The sequence below is a fragment of the Canis aureus genome, chromosome 19 (genome assembly GCF_053574225.1).
Source record: "Canis aureus isolate CA01 chromosome 19, VMU_Caureus_v.1.0, whole genome shotgun sequence".
NCBI lineage: Eukaryota > Metazoa > Chordata > Mammalia > Carnivora > Canidae > Canis > Canis aureus.
In genome coordinates this window covers 4907712-4929278 of record NC_135629.1, presented here as the reverse complement: position 1 = coordinate 4929278, position 21567 = coordinate 4907712, and the positions used below count along the sequence as shown (strand labels likewise).

General features: G+C 53.6%; 1 protein-coding gene across 3 annotated transcripts in view; it reads right to left on the bottom strand.

The window, feature by feature from the left end:
- FBLN2 (fibulin 2) overlaps nucleotides 1–21567 on the bottom strand; it is a 94814-nt gene that overhangs the window by 39245 nt on the left and 34002 nt on the right. For all 3 annotated transcript variants that reach the window (XM_077857683.1, XM_077857682.1, XM_077857684.1), the window contains one exon: nucleotides 19825–21180. In XM_077857683.1, coding sequence (XP_077713809.1) covers nucleotides 19825–21121 — 1297 coding nt within the window. In that variant the 5' untranslated portion in view covers nucleotides 21122–21180. The remainder of the gene's footprint in view (nucleotides 1–19824; nucleotides 21181–21567) is intronic.

Here is a 21567-nt window from a genome sequence, read left to right as displayed (position 1 = left end):
TCCTGGCCCCTCCATCTCCTGAGCTCCCACTGGCACCCACCTCCAACCCCGGGGGGGAACCAATGGCCCCCTCCTCTGACTTCATTCACATTAGCACGTGGTGCATACTTTCACTGTGATGTCACTGTCAGGTGACAAGCTTGTCTCAACCACCAGACTGAGAGGGTCTCAGGAGCCAAGAATAGGTCTGAGTCTTCTCAGGGCTCCCAGGGCCTGGGGTGGGACGAAGTGTCCCTGGCCCTTGGTGTATACCATCTCAGGAAAGGTTACATCAACAAGAAGTTGGATGATTCTCTGGATTTTCCAGATGTGTAAATAGAGTTTAAGATGCACAGGCCAGAGCACAGGCTTAGGAAAATAAGGGAGAAGAACGCAAGCCAGGGCCTGTCCACCTCACCAGTACCACCTCCATGCTGTGGTTTCCAGCTGGGGGTCAGAGGTGAGCACAGGCACATCTGTACGATCGCTGTGAGCGTGGGCTAGGGGACACGGGCAAGTCACTCATGCTGTGAACCTCCATCTCCTTGCCTGTAAAACGGGCAAATAACCTCTCCCTGCCACACTCCACAAAGAGGGGAGTGTGTGTGAGAAGATTCAGTGACTGGCAAACAACAGGCGCTCAGTAACCAGTATCTCCCCGGTCTTGGCACACAGAAGGTGTTGGAACTACTCTCCAAATAATTAATTAAGAAACAAAGGAACAGATCAATAAATGGATGGGTAGGACAATAGCCCCTTTAGCAGAGGAAGCTGGAGGGGCTTTCAGAAATCCCTCCTCTGCCTTTTCTGCTTTCCTCTGGACTTTGGCGAACTCCTCCATTTCTGGTCACTTTGCCACCTTGCCTGAGCTCTGGCCGAGAGGGTGTGCGGCGTCCCTTTCCTGCTGGCTATTTGCAAGCACAGTGGACAGAAGGGAAAGGGCATCTCCTGCTGTGACAGCTGCAGCCTCGGCCCTCTTTCTGGCCTCCAGGGCCACGGGCCAGCATCACACCATCCTGGCTTCCGAACACTCTGCCAACCATCTGCCTCATAGGCTCCGGCAGGAAGCCTGCCTCCGGCATCCCTGAGCAGCAGAGGGAGAACGAACCCACTCTGGGGAATGATCACCTTTGTCTAATAAAGCAGAAGATCAGAAGATGCCCAGAGCCAATGATACAGCGACCTCCTTTTCAGGTACACACCCAGGTGCCCGTGGTCTCCACCTGGACACCCACAAACAGAAGCTCCCCCAACTGCAAACAACACTAGCACCCCACATAGCCGAGACGAGACTACACGATAAGAACAAATTTGTTACAACCACACACAACAATATGTATGAATCACAGATGGGGTCTTGTGGGGGGAAGAGGCAAGTCACCGAAGAATACTACAGACGGCCTCGTACAAGGAGTTCAAAGCCAGGGAGAAAAGCTGTGCAGCTCCAAAGGGGGAAGGAACACATGCTCACAGAAGTCGGGCTGGTGGGAAATGTGGAGTGGGTGGGGGTCAGGGCCGGTGGGCCACGGCTTCCATCCCCACCCATGGGTGTGTCCGACGGGTGTCCATCCGCTTTAAACATTCCTTTGTCGCATAAGCCCCATCGGTGCTTCTCTTCACAATAACATTACCGCAAAACGTACTGTGATTAGGAAATTCTAAGACTCAGACTGAAGACTACGAGTATTTTACATTGTGACCCAAAGAGTGACTTATGCCAGACACAAATGGACAAATATTACAGGACTCTCCTTATCTAGGGTACCTAGAATAGGTACCTTATCTAGGGTACCAGAGGCTGGGGGAGAGGTGATGGGGGGTCAGTGTTGGACAGGCACAAGATTTCAGTTTAGGAAGACGGAAAAGTTCTGGAAGATGGATGATGTACCATGTGAATGTACTACATGTTATTGATGTGTACACCCCAAACTAGTCGAAGCGGCCGATGTTATGTTATGAGCATCTTACTGCAATAAAAAGAAAACAATGCATTGCAATATAAAAAAATAATGTGACCCAGCACTTCCCCAACCAAAAATCTAACCTGCTGACAGATTCCTTTCCCCGTGGGCACAAACATGCATGCCCTGGATGCTTGCTACAGCTGAATTTGTGAGAGCAAGCTCAGAGACTACCAAAATCTCATCAAGAGGGCAGTGATTAAATAACTGCCCACTCTTATGCAGATGTTAAAAAGAATTAGGTAGATCTTCCCACACTTCTACCATATGAAATCTGGATTACTATAAAGGATTAAGAACAGAGGCACCTGGCCGGCTCAGTCGGTAGAGCACGCAACTCTGGATCTCAGGGTTGTGAGTTCATGCCCCACACTGGGCATGGAGCCTACTTAAATAAAAAAAAAAAAAGAATTAAGAACAAAAGAGGCAGTGGTGAAAAGTATGTACAACAAACCACCCCTTATCATTTTAGTGGGCTACACGGACATACGCGATTACTTCTGGAAGGACAGTCAAGACACTGGTAACAGTGGTTGGTTGGTTCAGGGAAGGACCAGACTGTGGGAGGGAGGAAGCACCCTGACATTTCACTATGTCCCCTTTTGTATTTTTTTCTGTGTTTCTTATCTTGTGCAGGTATTGCCCATTCAAGAGACATTCTGTTATAAAAGGATTCTGAGATTCTGGAGATTGTAACCTCCTTTGATCACAGAACAATGAACAATCCGGCCCAGAGGTCACGACCCCTCTGACCACAATTCTTTAGGACTTTAATGCTGCAGAAAAACAGTGCACCTGGCAGGAGGGTGATGAGCGGGCCATCTCCGCCAGCGCTGTTTGGACAGGATGTTGAAGGGGCCTCAGCAAACAGCCCAGCACCGGGGCTTTATGCTCCAGGCAGCCTGGTATTCTCAGGGGTGGGGGGAGTGGGTACCTGCAGACCCTGGGAGTGCCTGGAGTCCTCCTACAGTGACTGTAAAGTAGATAAACAAGGCCTCCTGAACTTTATCTTACTGTGCTAGGATCACAGACACAATGGTAACAACAGGAGCTGCTGGGCTGAGCCAACCCACCAGGGCCCACTCAATTCAGCCCCTTAGAGATGCCTTCCTCCACCACCTGGGAAGGGCGGCCCCCAGCCTCCGTTGCCCTGTCCAGCACGTCCCATCACCCGACTTCCTTGTGTGGGGTGCTTACTGCCTGCCCAGCCCTGCCAGAGGTGCTGGATCGCTCTTGCTGACAGGCTGGAGAGCCGTCTATGGGTTCCCAGCTTGCACCCACTGCATCTCCCCTCCAGCTCCAGGAAGAGGCTCCTATGCACACCCCCATTCTACAGATGGGCAGGCAGCAGCCCCGAGAGGAGGCACCACTTGCCCCAGACCACATGCCCAGCCAGGGGCAGCCGCAGGATCCTGTGGCAGCTGCATGCTCCAGACAGCAGGCTCCTGAGCAGAGCATGGAAGCAGGCAGAGGAAAGGGTGAGGAAGGAGGCAGGTGGGGGAAATTAAAATTCCTCTGCAGCAGCTACTCCAAGGGAAGCAGGAGCCCCCACTCCTCAGGCTCCTTGCCCAATCTCAACATGGGCAGAAGAGACCTACTTATATACTGTCCCTTGATTACTGACAAAGTCAACAAGGCAGTGGGGGAAAGATGGCCTTTCCAACACCTGGTGCTGGGTGAGCTGAATATGCATTGGAAAAAAAGAATGAATTTTTATTCCTACTTGCACTACCTAAAGAAACAAATCTAAATAGAATCAAATGTGAAAGGTGAAACAAGTTAAAATGTCTAGAACATCACATAAGAAAATAACTTCGTGACTTTGGGGTAGACAAAGATTTCTGTAAAAGAACACAAAATACACTAACAAAAAAATAAAGATCAATAAACTGCATTTCATTAGAATTGGGCATCTGTGTTCCTCAGAAGACAGCATTTGCAATGTACTCATCACATACCATCATTAAGAAAGTGGAAAGATGGGGCGCCTGGGTGGCTCAGTTGGTTAAGCATCTGACTCTTGCTTTCATCTCAGGTCACGATCTCAGGGCAAGTGGGATCAAGCCCCACATTGGGCTCCATGCTCAGCACAGAGTCTGCTTAAGATTATTTTCCCCTCCTTCTACCTATGCCCCTGCTCCTTCCCCCACTGCCACGTGCCCTCTCTCCAAAATAAATAAACAAAAAAATTAAAAAAAAAAAAGAGAAAGTGGAAAGAAAAATCATGCAATAAAATAAGGTAATATGTGATCCAACAAAAGACACACAGAATACATAAAGAACTCCTACAAATCAGTTAGACAAAGAAAGCCAATTTTAAAATGAGCAAATGACAACAAAATGGCCCAACAGTAATACGAAAACATGCACAACATCATAAGTTATGAGAAACTGCAAATTCAAGCCAGAACAAGATGCAACTACACATCCACCAGGTCGGCTAAAATGAAAAGGAATGAAGACGTCCAGTGTTGGCAAAGATATGAAGTGACTGGAACTCTCTCACTGCTAGTGAGGATGCAAACTGGTAATAAACTTTGGAAAAAGAAGTCAGCTAGTCCACTCCTAGGTATATATCCAACATGAATGCCTACATCATCCAAAAGACCTCAACAAGAACGTTCACGGCAACTGTATTTATCATAGCCAAAAACTGAAAACAGCCCAAATGTCCACCTACACTAGAATAGATAAATAAATCACTCCACAGTGGAATAGATAAAGAGCAATCTTTTTAAATGAACTCCTGCAACAACATGGGTGCATCTCAAAACACATTACCTTGAGCTAAAGAAGTTAAATGCAAAATATCATATGGTTTCCATTATACAAAATAAATTCAAGGATAGGCAAGATGGTGATAAAAATCAGCATCATAGTTTCCATGGGGGAGAGTGTAGAAATGGCTGAGAAGGGGCACCAGGAAAACTCTGGAATGCTTGAAGTGTTTTATATCTTGATCTGGGTGGAGCTGCCTAGGTGTATTCCTATGTGAAAATCCACTGAGCTGTTCTATTAAGATCCATGTGCTTCACATAAATCACACTTTATAAAGAGTACAATAAATAAAAATATAAGGTAAAAAGCTGTCAAAGGAGTGCTGTTATATTAATCAAGATTTAAAAATACTCAAGGGTATCTACGGCATACTTTAGTACAAACTTATAGAAAGAAACTCAGAAGATAATAGCAACTACATATAAACCAAATAATGTCTAATCGGCCTTGATTAGATAGGACTTTACAAAACGAGCTCTGCAATGTTCTTCGGGGACAAGTGGAGAAATAAGAATATGGTCTGAGAATCAGATGGCTTGAGGGAATTAGTAAATGTGTTGAGTGTAGGATCATGGTGTAAAGTAACATGAGAGAATGTCTAGTTTTTTTACAGTCGCATCACATAGTGTCAAGACTGAAATGTTTCCATCACACATTCACACATGTGTGGTGCGCACACACACTCCATCTCAAATGAGAAACAGCAAGACCTGAACAACTATCCGGCCAAGACTTCTTCCCTGGGCCTCCTCCCCTGACAGCAGCCCCACTGAGCATCCACCTCAGCTGCCTGGTGTGGGCTGGGTTCTCAGGAGAATCCTGGGAATCAGGGTGTTGCGGCTGGTGGAGCCACAGATATGAAGGGGGCTCTTTGGTGGGCTTTGTCAACGTGGAGGGGCTGTGAGGTCCCAGGGCATGTGGCTGCAGCATGGTCTTTGGAAAGCTTTGGGAGGTGGGAGGTGAGTAGTAGGACGATCCGTGCAGTAGGAGGGCCCTCCACAGCTTTCCAGGGAGCAGGTGGATAGGGTGTGTGTCTCTCATCTGCATTTTAACTGGCCATTTCTGTTCAGAATTTTCCATTGGATGAGAAGTCGATTTCATGCAGAAAGAGAGGAGTAGTGGGCAGCCCCGTGGCTCAGCGGTTTAGCGCCACCTTCGGCCCAGGGCGTGATCCTGGAGACCCAGGATCGAGTCCCACATCAGGCTCCCTGCATGGGGCCTGCTTCTCCCTCTGCCTGTGTCTCTGCCTTTCTCTCTCTGTGTGTGTCTCTAATGCATAAATAAATGAAATCTTTAAAAAAAAAAGAGAGAGAGAGAGAGAGAGAGAGGAGTAGTTTGCACAAAACTGGCTGCCCTGATCAAGAACGGTGCAAAAACTCTTAATAAGCTCAATTCTGTTCAAAGGGAGTATGTGGAACTGGCATTATTTTCAGAGGAAACCACGCTAGAAAGAGTCGCCAGACATAGAGACCCTGGAGGCAAACCCTGAAAAGCTGCTTGGGACCAGCCCCATCTCCAGAGAAAATAATCTTCCCAGAATAAGGGCAGGACAAAGATCCAAACACTGGGACACAAGAGTGGGCGGCTCACATTCTCAGAATGAACCAGTCACTGGAAGAGCGCTCCTGAATTAGATGATGGCAAACAGCTTTCTAAAACAGTGCGTGTGACCAAGGGCGGAGGCCCATTATGGTCCCTCACCGAGGCCTTCATCTAAAGGAGAGCTGTTTCCTATGCGGAATATAAGAGTGCAAGGGGCCATTAGGGAAGCAGGGGAAACTGAGTGGGGAAGAAATCAGAGAGGGAGACAAACCATGAGAGACTCTTAACTCTAGGAAACAAACTGAGGGTTGCTGGAGGGGAGGTGGGGGGTATGGGGTAACTAGGTGATGGGCATTAAGGAGGGCACGTGATGTGATGAGCACTGGGTGTTAGAGGCAACTGATGAATTACTGAAAACTACATCCGGAACTAATGATGTACCATACATTGGCAAACTGAACTTAAATTACAAAAATAAAATAAAAGGAGAGCCTACCCAACCAGCTGCTGCCCCAGCTGTCAAGTGGGGCAAGCTTGATAAAGAATAAACAGAAAGCCAGTCATCCTCTGGTCAGGTCTCTACCTCTGGCCCAGACCTCTGCCCGGCACTCCAGACTTGCATTCCCACTGTCAAGGCTGTGTCTCTACCTGAGTGTCAGCAACTGGCCCCAACACCTCCAGAAAGAGACTTGGGAGTAGCTGTTGCCCACAGACCTGGGATCACCCATCTGAGGAAGTGTATCTCCCCCAAGCCAAGCCTGGGAGGTGTGGCACCCTGGAGAGATCCTGCTCTCTCCCCAGCCACATCCCTATGGCCATCACCCATTGCACCTGCTGCCTGTCCCCATCTGTCCCAGATCCGCCTGCCACCCTGTTCCTCTACTGACACGTACCCCGAGCAGGCATAGCCACCTCTACTGAAGACCACAGCTCCTTCAGAACCTCAGCTCTTGCCAGGTTCCCCTTCAGACCTGACAGTGACAGCTTCCATGGCTGCCAGCCCAGGCGCTGTACCATGGCCCGCTGGTCCCCAACCCCACCCTCACCTGTACATGTGGCCTCTTCATGAAACTCTCTTCAGTTGCCCGTCGCATGTGCCACTTCTGTTTCCTGTGCTCTGACTCCACTGGGCAGAAGGTCTGCAGGGAAAGCATGCTGGGCTGGGAGTCAGGACTCTGGGGCCCACCCTCTGAGCTCACGGAGTCTTTGGCCAGACCCTCACCCACCTCTGGGCCTCTGTGTCCTAGCTGCATCATTAGGGGTGGGAAGGGGCGGGTAAGTTGTTGGTCTGTGAGACTAAACCATAGCAGCAACCTGGTACTCACTGCATACTTTACCAGTGCTTTAATATAATCTGAATGAATTGCCAACATTTACAAATTGGGAGCTTTCATATAAAATTCCAGATTCCTGGCTTCTTTTGGAAAACCCAAAGTTATAGGCCACGCTGGCCTCCCCTGCCCCAGGGTAACAATTGGAGCTGGGGAGCAGCTGCCCCTCCATTCCAGGCGTCTTCCTGGTCCCATGGTCCCCATAGCCTTCGTGGCTCCCCATTGGCCAGCAGCTCTCATCCTCCAGCTGCCCCACCTCAGGCATCTGGCTTTGCCTCCCCATCCTGTATGTTCCAAAGTTCTGCTCATTACAGCAGGTACATCTACCCCAGGCTGGGGGGGAGGGGGAGTGGTAGTCTCCTTTCTGGTTCCCCCTGGCGCCCTGGTTCAGAGCACATGACCTGTAAGCATGTCGTGAGTGAGCGGGGCAGATGAGAGGGTGGGGGCTGCAGGTGAAACAAGACAGCTTCTCTCACTCTCCCCCGCCCAACCTCTGCCCTCTCTCAGGGGCTGGGAGCCCTCTGTGCCCAGGCAGGCAGCTCCGTGCAGCCAGACTGTGCTCTTGAGCCTCCTCCACCCACCACATGGATCCCAGAGAATCCCAGAATTCCAAACTCTGTGCTAGGGAGGGTTCCTGAGACTGAGGGCACATGCAGAGCTTGGGGTCTGCTGACCTCCCCCTGGATGTTACGTGTGCCTTGTGGTTCTGTGACATGGGGCAGTCCCAGAGCCCTGGTCTACTGGCAGTGGGAACTATATACCATTGCCAGGCAATCGGGCAAACCATGGAGGCAGTCAGGGCAAAGGGATAGAATCAGTGGTTGGCAAAAGTCTGCTTGCTTCATCTCCCTCAGTGGCCCTGGACAATTTACTTAACTCCCCTATGTCTCAGTTACCCTACCTCTAGTGACAGGGGTGTCACAAGGTTTAACACACTGATGCACATCCAGTGACCAGCACAGCACCTGGCATGTAATGAACGCTCCCCTATGCAAGCCAGTCCTGTGATGGTAAAGGCGGAGACCACTTACAGAGCAGGAAGTGTGTTCCCTCCCCATTCCTAGGATGTCAGCCTCACAGTCAGGCCATGACCCTGAAGACAAGACGTCAGGCCCAGGGGTTTGCTGACTCAGCTGGCAGGTGCTGGAACAGAAGTATAGAGCGGGGAGGGAACAGCCAGGGAGGGACACTGCACTGCACATCTGCAGGCAGCCAGAGTGACAGCACAGGGGAGGGGAACAGGAAGTGAATACCCCCCACCCAACCCCACTAGGCCTGGCCCCTCTGCTTTCTCACCAGCGGGGAAAACTCCTGGCCACCAGAAAAGATGCACATCTGTTCACTTAGGCAAACACACAAGTCCATAGCCCAGGCCCTAGAGTGCAGTGGCCCTCTGACACGGGAAAGACAGGAACTCAGTCCCAAGCAGCTGCTCTGTGCGGGCTGACATTCCTTCTCCTAGTCCTCTCAACAATCCTGGGGTGGTAAGACCACTCTCCCATCTTACAGATGCAGAAACTAAGGCTCAGCCGGAGGGCACATAGCCACAGTGGCAGGGGCAGGATTCATCCCCAAGGATTCATCCTCTGAGGACCAAGCTGGCTCATCCCCAGTGCAACTGGCCCCAAGCCCATTTTCCCAGCATGGAGACCCTGGAGTGAACAAGGAGGGCCCAGGAGAACTCCAGCCCACACAATGTTGACCTCAGTCTACAGGACCACCCCCCTCAAGGCCACAGATGCTGTAGGACAAAGGACGCAGAGGCCACACGAACTCCTGGCTGGGCTTGGAAGAGCTGCTGGCAGGCAGACGATGCTGACACTGCCCTCAGGGGAGCCCTGAGCACAGACCTCTCAGCTCTAGTTCACTGAGGCACCCAGGATTCTGGAAGGTTCAGGGTACAGGAGGCCAAAGGACCTGGTTAAGCCTCAGGACAGCCACATCTCCTGTCGCAGGCTCAGTGTATGATGGGGAAGGAGCCCCGAGCGCAAGGGCTGCTGCCCTCCCGACAGAGACCCCAAGGCTGGAATCAGCACCCAGGACACCAGCTGTGAGTAGAGCCCTGCTAGGAGACAGACCCCAGCACCTGGTGCCCAACATCAGCCTTCTTCCAACTGAGAACACAGCTATAGGAGGGAGCGTCTGAAAGCCCATTTTACAGATGAGAAAACTGAGGCCCAGACAATAACATGATCTGCCTAAGGTTACATAGCTAGCGAGGGGAAAAGCCTGTTCAAGCCTGGGAAGCTCCATACCAAGTCTACCAAAGGAGGCAAGCAGGAAATCCAGACAGGCCTTGAGCTCAGCCGACCTGGGTCAGACCTGGCCTCATCACTTATTTGCTGCTGGACCATGGGCCAAACAAACGTTTCCCTCCTGGGAAGGGGAGAAGGGACTCATTGTGAAGTCATTTGGGGACCAACTGAAATGAGGTCCATGGAGCACCCAGCACCCAGTGCTCATCAGTGCACGGACAGCCCCAATTCTCCTCCCCTCCTCTACGCGCACCCTTCGCAACGGGACTCCACAGCAGTTCCCAGCAAGAGAAGCCTTTGAACTTGGGCCAGCCCCTAACTGGCCGGCAACAGAATGTGGCAATAGATATGGTTCTACTAGTTCTGAACCTAGGCCCAGGCACTCTGTGTGCTTCTTCTCTTTTTTCATCTGGAGCCTCATTTCTGGGGCAAGAATGAGCCAGGGCTAACCAACTTGAAGGGGACAGAGGACACAGAGTAGAGACAAGCCATCCTGGCAGAGGCTGTCCCACACCTGCCGGCCCCAGCAGAGCTGCCAGCCGACCACAGACGCTGACGAGCATGAGCCCAGCTACCATCTGCCGCTCCCGGCCCAGGGCTGTGGAGCCCAGCTATCCCAACAGCAATAATGGATGGGATGGGAGCAAAAATGAATGTCTACTGTGTGGTTACTTGCTGCTCACATTACTATGGCAATAGATCATTCATATCATGAACAAGGCGTGTCTGCAGCAGAAGAACTGGCACGGGTTTGGCAAGAGCGCCAGAAAGGCCAGGCGGCAGCCCCACATAGCATTGGTGGGAGTGTGGCCAGACTTGCTGAGGACTCCTTGGCCAAGGTGGGTGGGGGAGAGCAAAACTCATGTGTTAACTAAAACCACCCCAGGATACCACCTCCCTCCTCCCGGGCTGGCCTGTGGAGACCATTCTATAGCACCTTGCTTCATTTTCCCCTTAGTGCCTAGCACCATATACCATATACCCCTCAAGCCTACTAGAGTGGAAGCTCCATGAGAGATGGGAATTCCACCCATTTTAATTATGGTGCTATGTCCCCAGCCCCTGGAGCAATGCCATAGGTACTCAATAAATATCTGCCGAATAAATAACAGGGAAAATGCATTCTCATATATCACAGGTGTGAGCAAAATCTGGCACACCTTTCAAAGAAGGACAAATTAACATCTACTGAGGTGACAGATACACATGCTCTGTCTTCTAACGCTGAGCACACAGGAGCCAGTGCCTCCCAAAAGAAAGGTGTGCCAGTGATCAACAGAAGACTGGTTCAAGCAGATGCACAGAAATACACTTCCTAATCGTCCCAGACTTGACACAACCCCAACACCTCTTGACAGGAGAATGAACAACCAAACTGGAGTCCATCCATATGATGGAGAACCTCTCAGCAACCAAAGGGACCAACGACAACACATGTAACCTCAGAAACGCTGTGCTGAGCAATAAAAGCCAGACATGAAAGAGAACAGACTCTGGTTCTCTTTAGAGAAGTCAGAGAGCAGAGAACTAACATCTGCTGTGAGAAGTCGGGGCAGTGGTTCCCCAGGACAGGCACTCAGGGGCGCCCTGGCTTGTCTTGTGATGTTTCACGATCTGAGCCCCTGTCACATGGGTATGTTCATTTGTGAAAACGTATTATTGAGCTGTATGCTTCTGTTAGGTTATTGATTATACTTTAATAAGTTCACAAAAAATATAAATATAAATATAAATACATATATAAAGAAATGCACATGTACATGGATACAGTGCTCCACACCAGGGCACAGCAAAAGATATTCACTAGAGCACTGCTTTTTAATGGTAGAAAGCTAGAAAGAACTTAAACATCCATCAGTAGGGACTGGAAAGTAAAGCTGAAACAAGCATACAGTGGCACGCTGGCTGGTCAGGGAACTCTCCGCATACAAACAAGGAAAAATCCCAAGACACGCTGTCAAAGGAAAAAAGCACAAGACAGAACAGTGTGCATAATATGCTCGTATTTGTGGACTGACCAGTGGTTCTCAAGCAGGGTCCTAGGCCCTTAGGTCTCTGAGGCTTTTCCAGGCATCCATGAGATCAGTGTTATTTTCCTAACAACACTGCAACATGAGTTGCCTTCTTCACACTTTTTCTCCCATGAGTATATGGCAGAGTCTTCCAGAGACAACATGACATTGGGATGGTGTCATCACTTTAATCGCTAATGGGACATGTGCTTATGTGTTCTGTGTTTTCTAGAATTTTCTAAAGTTAAGTTGATGAGTCATCAGAAAAAATGCAAATCGAAACCTCAATCAGGTATCACTTCCCGGCCACGAGGATGGCTCTACTCAAAAGGACACGGCAGTAAGGGGCACCCGGGTGGCTCAGTCTGTTAAGTGCCTGACTCTGGATTTCACGGCCCAGGTTGTGATCTCAGGGTTATGAGATCCGAGCCCCAAGACAGGTTCCTCACTGGGCAGAGAGGCTGCTTACAATTCTCTGTCTCCCCACCCCCCAACGCCCCCAAAAAGAGAAAAGAAAGACAGTAAGAAGTGTTGACGAGGATGTGGAAAGTCAGAACCCTCGTGCCCCGCTGGTGGGAATGCAAAATGGTATGGCTGCTGGGGCAAACAGCAGGTAGCTCAACTGCCAACTGAACGTACAGTCACCATATGACCAAGCAGTCCTCGCACTGGGTTTATGACCAGGAGAGACAGACACATCTGCCTAGACCGGAGTACATATGGAGTATCAGTCACATCCAGAAGGTGGAAACAATTCTGTCGATGGATGCATGGATAGAAAACACAGGACATCCACACCATGGAATGTTATTCAGCCATAGAAAGGAACAAAGTACTGACGCATGTCGCAACATGGATGAACCCTGAAAGCATTATGCTAAGTGACAGAAGCCAGTCCCCGAAGACCACATATTGGATGACTCCACATCCAGGAATGTCCAGAATATGCAAATCCACGGAGACAGCAAGTAGCTGTAGCTTGGTTGCTGGGGGCAGGGGGCTGGGAGGAGGAAATGGCAAGTGGCTGCTACTGGGTGTAGGGTTTCTTCTGGGAGTGATGAAAATGTTCTAAAACTGGAGTCCAGTGATCTCTGCACAACTCTGATAAAAACTACTGGACTATACACTTTAAGGGGAGACTTGATGGTGCGTGAATGTATCTCAATAAAGCTGTTCTGAAAGATAGAGGACAGTTTTAAAAATAAAATACAGAAACCCACCATAGGCCTAGCCCTGCCCCTGCCCCATTTCCTTCCAGTGCTCTGTGCTCTGGGGCCAACAGACACCAGGAGGGCCCAGCCAAGGCCATGCAGACCCACTTGTGCCTCCAGGTCCCCCATGGGAGCCATGAGCCCATCCCTCCACTAGGAGCCCGCAGCCCCTGTCCAGCTCTCTTGTGACCTCCAGAAAAGCCCCCTCCCCTCTCAGGATCCCAGTTTCTCATCCATAAAAGAGAATGAATCCATAAAAGAGAACCACACAGACCATAAGGTGAAACTCTATGCCCTGACAGGTACCCCCGGTACAGGACCCGACCCAGCTGCCAACCGGAGCCAGGCTGGTGATGAAACCAAGGACAGCTTGCCCAGCAAACTGCAGAGCACCCACCCAGTCTGAAGGGTGGGGAGCCTTCACTCAGCAACCCCAATGGCCCGCCTGTGGCACATGGGCCTGGTGTGCCCGCAACTGCCAATGTTCTGGGAAAGCTAGAGAACTGAGATATATGTGAAATCTTCTGATTTCAAATTATTCACAACAAAATTCTACTGCTTATAAAGATGCTTTGCAGAAAGAAGCTAACAGTGGACTGAGGAGAGGACCGTGCGCCACATTAACAGGACAGTGGGCAGAGGTGCAGGCAACGCTGGCCTGTGTTCTTGCTCCACGCAGGCCTGGCTCCTGACATGTTCGTCCTCCCGACAGCCTCAGGCACTTGTAAACATGCCATTTTGTCAACAAAGAGACTGGGCTCAGAGGGGTGATGTCTCAGGCCCCAGATCATACAGTGAGTGGTGGGCTTCCGACCAGGCCTAACTGTGGATGTGGGGAGCCCAGGCCCCCGGGTTGCCTGTCCTATTGCTCTCAGCAGGCCCCATACAGCCCTAAGCATAGTCAGATACCCAATTTCAAGGCCCCGTGGTTTGGGGTGATGAGAGGAAGGGCTGGCTGGGCCCTCCTATTGGCTCTCCTGGCGGGGGCTCTGCTGCGGAGCAGGGCCTCAGCCTTCACGGGGCAACTCCATCCTCTGCCTGCTCTGGGGGCCTGGAGCTCTAGCAGGAGGTGATTATGTTGCACGGGATATGAGCTCAGGTGTCCGAGGTTGCAGCCTGCTTCCCTCAGGCCCCACACAAATCTCCCACAGGCCAAGACTAGAGAAGAGAAGGCAGGGTCTGCAAGGATCCTCCAGGGACAGGAGAGTCTGGGAAGGTCCCTCTCTCCTGTGCCCCTGGAGTCACAGCCTGGTGGTTATGGGCGAGGCTGGGGGGTGCTGGGCAGGGGGGAGGGGGTGCTGGAAACCCACAGACATTGGGAAGGCCCATTGCCAGTCCTGTGTTCTCGTCCTAGCACCCAGAGGGAGCACTGCACTACCCAAATAAGATCACCTCCTGCCTTGCACCTTCAATGGCTCTCCACTGCTTTTGGACAGACTCAAATATTCACCTTGAGGATCAATACCATCATGGTCCCCACCCCTCCCCAGGTTCATACCACTCACATAGCCTCCTTTCAATCTCATGTACTCCCTCCGACTACAGAGCCTTTGCATGTGCTGTGTCCTCTGCCTGGAGCACCCTCCTCTCTCTGCTTGCCACCTATCACTCAGTCAACAAGCCCTAGTGCTCAAACATTACTTCCCCCAGGAAGCCTTCCCTGATCCCCAGAAGAAGTCAGATCCCCCAAGCCAGGCTTAGAGAGCACATCCACCTCTGTCCTCACCCCTGGTCATGGCTCAGAACGTCACACTCATGTGACTATTGGGCTACCTCTCCCTCTAAACCGCGAGCTCCCCAAGGGCAGGGACTGTGCGGGGTTTTGTTCTACACTGTACGTTCAGCATCTGTCACGGCCCGTGCCCACACCGGGCACACAGAGACAACAGGGATGAAGACATGAAGAAACATGTGGGAAATCTGGATCTACCTCCACTCCCTGTGCATATGTTCTCCGACAAGGGGCCCGATTCCTCTGCTGTCAACGAGGGATGGGGCGGCAGTGAGGATTAAAGGGGTTAATTATCACAGCGCCTATAACGGTGCTGGCTCAAGTCACAAGAACTACAAAGCATCTGCAATTAACAGAGTTATTTGAGTTTTAAAGTTTCTCTGTTAACCAGAATGTCAAAGCATCCAAAGACCCCTGCCCTGCAGAAGCTGGTTACTTGAGGGTCCCGAGGAAGGGGCCCCTTTCCTGCCAAGCGGTCTGGGGGCCCACTGAGGTTTTGCTGGAGACCTTCCCAGGAGGGAGAAACTTGGACTTCCTGAGGACCACCTGCCCCAGGGCGCCCTCCCCTAGGGCCCAGAAGGGCAGCGGGAAGAAGTCCCTGGCTCCCGCCTCCGTCCCGCCACCCCAGCAGTAGGCAGGGAGGGCCCTCCCACAAAGTCCCCTGAGTGACAACAGACATCGGACCCCCTCTCCCCGGCCCAGGGAGCCGGGCATGTGGCTTCCATTAGGCCACATCTGGACATGCTCAGAGGCAGCCAGGATCCCTGGCACAGCTCCGGCTCAAAGACAGGACCCCCACCCCAGCCGGGCCTGGGGCAATGGCTGGAAACCTCCTTCTCCAGGCCCCAGGGCTGCCATGGCAACATGGCGAGGGTCATTTCCGGCTCCATGGCCCGCCTCTCAGCTAGCTCCCCTGGCGGGCAGGGCAAAGCTACCTCCCCGGCTACTCCCCACTAAGAGCCCCTCGGTCACTAGGGATGCCCAGCCCTCCCCCCACAGGTCCCCACATCCTGGAGGATGCTCCATCGGGCCCCTGACCCCCACCCATCAGGCTTTCCACCACCCACCCTTCCTGAGCTGTGCGTCCTCAGTTATGGCCATGAATAAATCTCTGTGTGTGCTTGTCCACTGAACACCCTCGGAGGGGAGAGGCTGTGCTGCCCCACTCACAGGCGCAGCCCCAAGCACAGACAGGGGCCCACAAACATCTCTTGAAGAAGCAAACAGGTAAAGGGGCAGCCTGGGTGGCTCAGCGGTTGAGCTCTGCCTTCGGCCCAGGATGTGATCCTGGGGACCCAGGATCGAGTCCCCCACTGGGCTCCCTGCATGGGGCCTGCTTCTCCCTCTGCCTGTGCCTCTGCCTCTGTGTGTCTTTCGTGAATAAATAAATAACATCTTTAAAAAAAAGAAGAAGAAGAAGTAAACAGGTAGAATGAAGAGTGGAGGGTGACAACCAGTAGCTAACATTTTTAATTACTCAGCAAGAGCTATGCTCTGTGCCAAGCACTGGACATGAATCAGCTCATTTAATCAAGACGCCCCCACGAGGCAGGGACTCACCTGCGGCTTACTAATGGAGAAAAGGAGGCACAGAACTGTAAGCCACTTGCCCAAGCTGAGCAGTAGTGGAGCAGAGCATGGGAGCCGGTGGGTGACAGTTGGACACGTGGTATGGAGAGGAGGAAAGGTGGGTGGGGGTGGTCAATGGCAGGCTAGCCCTTGTTGATCTGGCCAGAGCCAAGCTCCCCTGGCTCACAACTTCCCACACCTTCCTTTCCTTGCACACCAAAAAAACACAGCTGCCTGTCCATGCCCTGTTAATTAGCTCTGGGCTTTGCATGTGCTAGGCCCTCCACCAGGACAGCCCTCAAATGGAGTGGGGGACACCAAATCAGGGGGCCTCTGCCCCAAGCAGCCCTCATCAAAAGCCACACCTCAAAATCCATTTGAGAAAGCACAGGGCAGAGGAAAAAATAACTAGGGCTCCTGAGAACAAAATCAGTCTCCAAGATTCCAAAGGCCCAGAACCACAGAGAGGCCTCTGGAGCTAGAGGCGGGGGTGAGGGGTGGGGGCTGTGTCTATTTTGAAACCCTGGGAGGCTGCAACCCAAACTCGCTGCATGCACCATGCTCCAGAGCCAGGCCCGCAAGCTCTCCCCGGGCACACATGTACTTCATTACAGCCCCCAGCTCACCCCACGCATGCTCCCCACATCCTGCAGGCTCAGGGCTGGGTAAAGAGGAGCCCCCTAGTTCCAGCCCACCAACTCCCACTCTGCAACCTGGAGCCACTAGCCACACCTCTCTGACCTTGACGAGCTCAGTTTTAAAGAAGGAGCCCACCTCCCCAGCTTGCGGAAAGGATCAAATCACAGAAATGGGGCCTGGCACCTAGGAGGTGCTGAGCAAGGGCGAGCTCCATGCCCTACTCACCATAATTGGGCTGGAAGGAGAGCCATCTTGGCTGGCGGTCGTGGGGGGCTGATCCTCCCACTAGGTCAGGAGGAGCCTGCAATTTCACCCCCTCACTGTGTAGGTACAGGCTTTATGCAGAGTCTATGCCCAGCAAGGGCTATAGTACTTGACAGTCGGGAAAACGGGGCCCCAGCCAGGTAAAAGACCTGCCCAAGGCCACACAGCCGTGGGCAGAAGGGTGGGCTGCAGAAATTCCAGAGCCCCCTCATGCCCCCTCCTCCAGGAAGCCTTCCCAGATACCACCCAGGCATCCCACTCTCGCTGCCCCAGGCCTGTGGACATGGGCCGTAGTGGTTCATTTCTGCCTCCCCAGGGCCCACCAGGGCCTGGTCACAGTTAATGCCTAATGAAGGTTTATAGAGAAGGTTTACATACGAGATTGAACAAGACATAGATTCTCAGCTATAAGGAGGGATCTCTAGACGAGCAGACAACTGCCTAAGGTACCCTAAGAGGTGAGGCAGGGAACCGGGGAGTGGGAGTGGTGACAGGATCAGACAAGGCATAAAGATTCAAGGAAGGCTTCCTGGAGGAGGGCAGGGAACAGTGTGAGCAAATGGGTGGAAGAGAGGGGATATGTCAGTATAAGGTGTTTATGGGATGGCAGGGAAGCTAGGATGAGAAAGGATGGTAGAGGGGATGGCCAGAAAGCCCCCAGCGATTCGCTCATTTATTTACTCCGTTATTTACAGAGAGCCAACTGTGTTGCCAGGCCCTGCTGGAGGCCGTTAGGCATAAGCAGAGAAGATGACGGGTATGGTCCCTCCACTCATGGCACTAACATTCCAGTGGGGGTAACAATGTTAAACAACTTAACTAAGTGCTATAATGTCAGGTATTGCTAGGAAAAATTAAGCAGGGTAAGAGGACGGTGGAATGCTCTTTTAACTAGATGATCAGAGAAGGCCTCCCTGGGTAGGTAAGCTCGAAAAGAGAGCTTAATTGAAGGAAGGAATGAGTCACATGGACACCTGGGAGAGCATTTCAAGAGCAAGCGGCAAGTGCAAAGGCCCTAGGGCTGGAAGGTACCTGAAAGGGGCTAGGAGGCCAGTGCTAACCAGAGTGGGTAAGGGAGAAGCTCAATAAGAGCTGAGTGTTTATGCTCCACCCCCAATGTCATATGTCAAAAGCCTAATTGGGGGGTGGGGGGCCTGGATGGGTCAATTGGTTAAGCATTGGCCTTCGGCTTGGGTCATGATCCCAGGGTCCTGGGTTCGAGCCCCACGTCCAGTTCTCTGCTCAGTGGGGAATCTGCTTCTCCCTCTCCTCCTGCCCTCCCTTCGCTTGTGTTCTCTCTCTCTCTCTCTCTCTCTCTCTCAAATAAATAAATAAAATCTTTAAAAACAACAAAACCCTAACAGGGATGGTATGTGGAGATGAACCTTTGGGGATGTAATTAGGCCATGGGGGTGGAGCCCTCATGATGGGATCAGTGCCCTTCTAAGAAAAGAGGCAAGAAAACCAGCTCCTTCTTGGGATCTCTGGGTGGCTCAGTGGTTGAGCGTCCGCCTTCAGCCCAGTGCATGATCCTGGAGACCCGGGATCGAGTCCCATGTCGGGCTCCCTGCATGGAGCCTGCTTCTCCCTCTGCCTGCGTCTTTGCCTCTCTCTCTCTCTCTCTCTCTCTCTGTGTGTCTCTCATGAATAAATAAAATCTTTAAGATAAGAAAAACCTGCTCCTTCTCTATGTGTCTCAGATGAGCTGCACCTTCGCCTGCCACTCAAGGAGCAGAGGGCCCTCACCAGACACCACATCTGCCGTCACCCTCATCTTGGACTTCTCAGCTTCCAGAACCATGAGAAATGCCTGCTAAGTCCATGGCATTGTTGTGACATCAGCCAGAACAGAGTAGGACAAGGGTGACGGAGAGTGGTCTGGGAGGTCACGGGGCTGACTGCGGCAGAGCCTGCAGCCTTGAAGAGAGCCTTGGCCTCTACTTCAAGTAGGTGGGAGCCACGGCAGGGTGCTGAACAGAGCAGGGACGAGAATGACGTGTGTGTTGACAGGACCCCTGGCCGCAAGGGGCGGCAGCCCTGCTACTAGGCTCTCGTGAGGAGCCTCCACGGGAGACCACATCTCTTCCGCTGTCCCCTCAGAGACCAAGAACACAGCCATGCCCAGGTGCTACTGTCAGACGGGATGTGAGCAAGCAGCTGCACCACATGTGCAAGACTCCCTGCTTCCTGCCAGGGCACCTGCAGATCCCACTGGGCCCAGCCTGCACCTGAGCTGAGCCCTCCTGCGGGAACTCCAGCCCTGATCAGGTGCATCTACCAGGCCCCCAGGTAGCCCCGCACCTTCACCAACAGGGACCTCACCCCTCCCCGCCCACTCCACCCCTAGGAGTGCAGCCAGGGAGAAAGCACCATCTCAGAGCCTCCGGGCCTGGAGCGTGGGGGCCGGGCTGACTGTCCCCAATCTGGCTCCATAGACCCAGCTCCCCCTGCCCCAGGCAACAGTGCAGAGACCTGGGGGGCACTGACGGGGGCCCTGAGGCTGCCCTTCCCTGGGCTGAGCATCCCTGGAGAAACCAGAATAGGCTCTTACCTTCAGGGTCACCTCTGGGGACAGAATGAACAGAGTTAGGGTCTGTGTCCTCCGCTGGCTGAACACGGGGCAGAACCGGTGGCTGCTTGGGCACTTCTTGGGTGGGTGGGACCCAGGGTGCCTCCTCGGGAGATGTGGTCAGGACAGTGTGGGTGCTGGGCTTCGTCGTGCCCCCGGGAGAGTGCGGTGTGGCCTGTGATGGGGGGACGCCGGCCGTGCTGGACTCCGGGATGGGCCCGGCTCCCTCCTGCCCTGCACTGCGAAGGGTGGCCTGGGCGTCTGGGATTAAGTTCTCTTCAGGCCCCACTCCCGCCGCTGCCGTGCCCTCTTGGGCGGGGAGATGAGGCCCAGCTGGGTCCACAGTGGGCAGTCCATCCAGTCCCCGGGGGCCACCTGCGGCGGGCTGCTCCCTGACGGCCAGCTCTTCTGCCCCGGCCTGCCCCTCGCCCTGGCTGTCCTCTGTCACTCTCCTGGCTTTGGTTTGCACGGGGGCCGGGGGACCCAGGGCAGCAGCCGCCGTGGGCCTGGGGAGGGCGGCCGGCCAGGGGGTGTCCTGGATGGCGGAGGACGGCTGACCACCGCCTCCCAGCGCGGCCGGGCCCCCTGCGCCTGCCTGGAGCTCGCCCGCCAGGGCCGCCGCAGCCTCCGCCTCAGCCACCTCCTGGTCATAGCTGTAGGGATCTTCGTAGTGTCGCTCAGGGTCACCCTCCTCAGCATCTGAGAAGTTCCCAGCAGTGGCGGAGGGCACAGCCTCGGCATCTCCGCGGCAACCAGGTAGCCGGTAGCAGATGAGCTCACCGCCAGCGTCAGGACAGTGGCAGGCCCGGCAGGGTGGCAGGTGCGCGGTGTGGCCGGCAGCGTACTTGCGCCCGGCGTGGACACAGCCCACCTGGCCGCACTGCGGGCAGCTGTCGGCCACCACCACTGCCTCAATGCAGTTGGGGGGCAGCTCCGGGCACAGCATGAACTGGCAGCTGATCTTGCCGCCGCCGGGGGGGCAGGAGCACTCGGTGCTGCCGAAGTCCACAAAGTAGGACTGGCCGGCGGGCACGCGGCCACGCACAAAGCCGCCCTGCAGGCAGTCGTAGTACTGGTAGCCCTCGCAGGCACAGCCCTGCTGCACGCACGTGGCGCAGCAGGCGCCCGGCTCCAGCGCCTCCTCGATGCAGTTCTCCAGCGGTGGGCACTCCACACCTGTGCAGTCCTGCCTGGGGGCGGCCCCGCCGGAGCTCGGGCCCAGGGCCAGGGCCAGGGTCAAGGCCAGCCAGGCTCCCGCAGGCGCCTGGAGCAATGCCATGGTCCCGCGGCCAGTCTGGGTGCCACCTCGAGACGAACTGCCTCTTCTCCTGCAAGGGCCTGGGGGAACCGGAAAGAACACCTGTCAGCACTGCAGGGCGGGGTGGGGGGGCCCGCAGGTGCACACATGCCAGTACCTGCACGCGGCAGGACGGAGCCCTGGCCAGCTTCACCTGCATGCGTGCACCCCTGTAATACTGCACACGCACATGCTTCCGGGCACGTCTGCTCAGATGCACAGACGGGGGCATCCACAGAGTCGCCAGCTCGGGGCCACTGACACCCCCCAACCCTTGCCTGCCTTCTGACGCATGCCCTCTGAGTAGGAGCCTCCTGCCCACAGCCTCCTCCATGGGCCAGGACACCACTGGTGGACACACACACACGCATGCACATACACACACACACACACGACCATCCAAGTAACATCTGTCCCCGTCAAAGTCC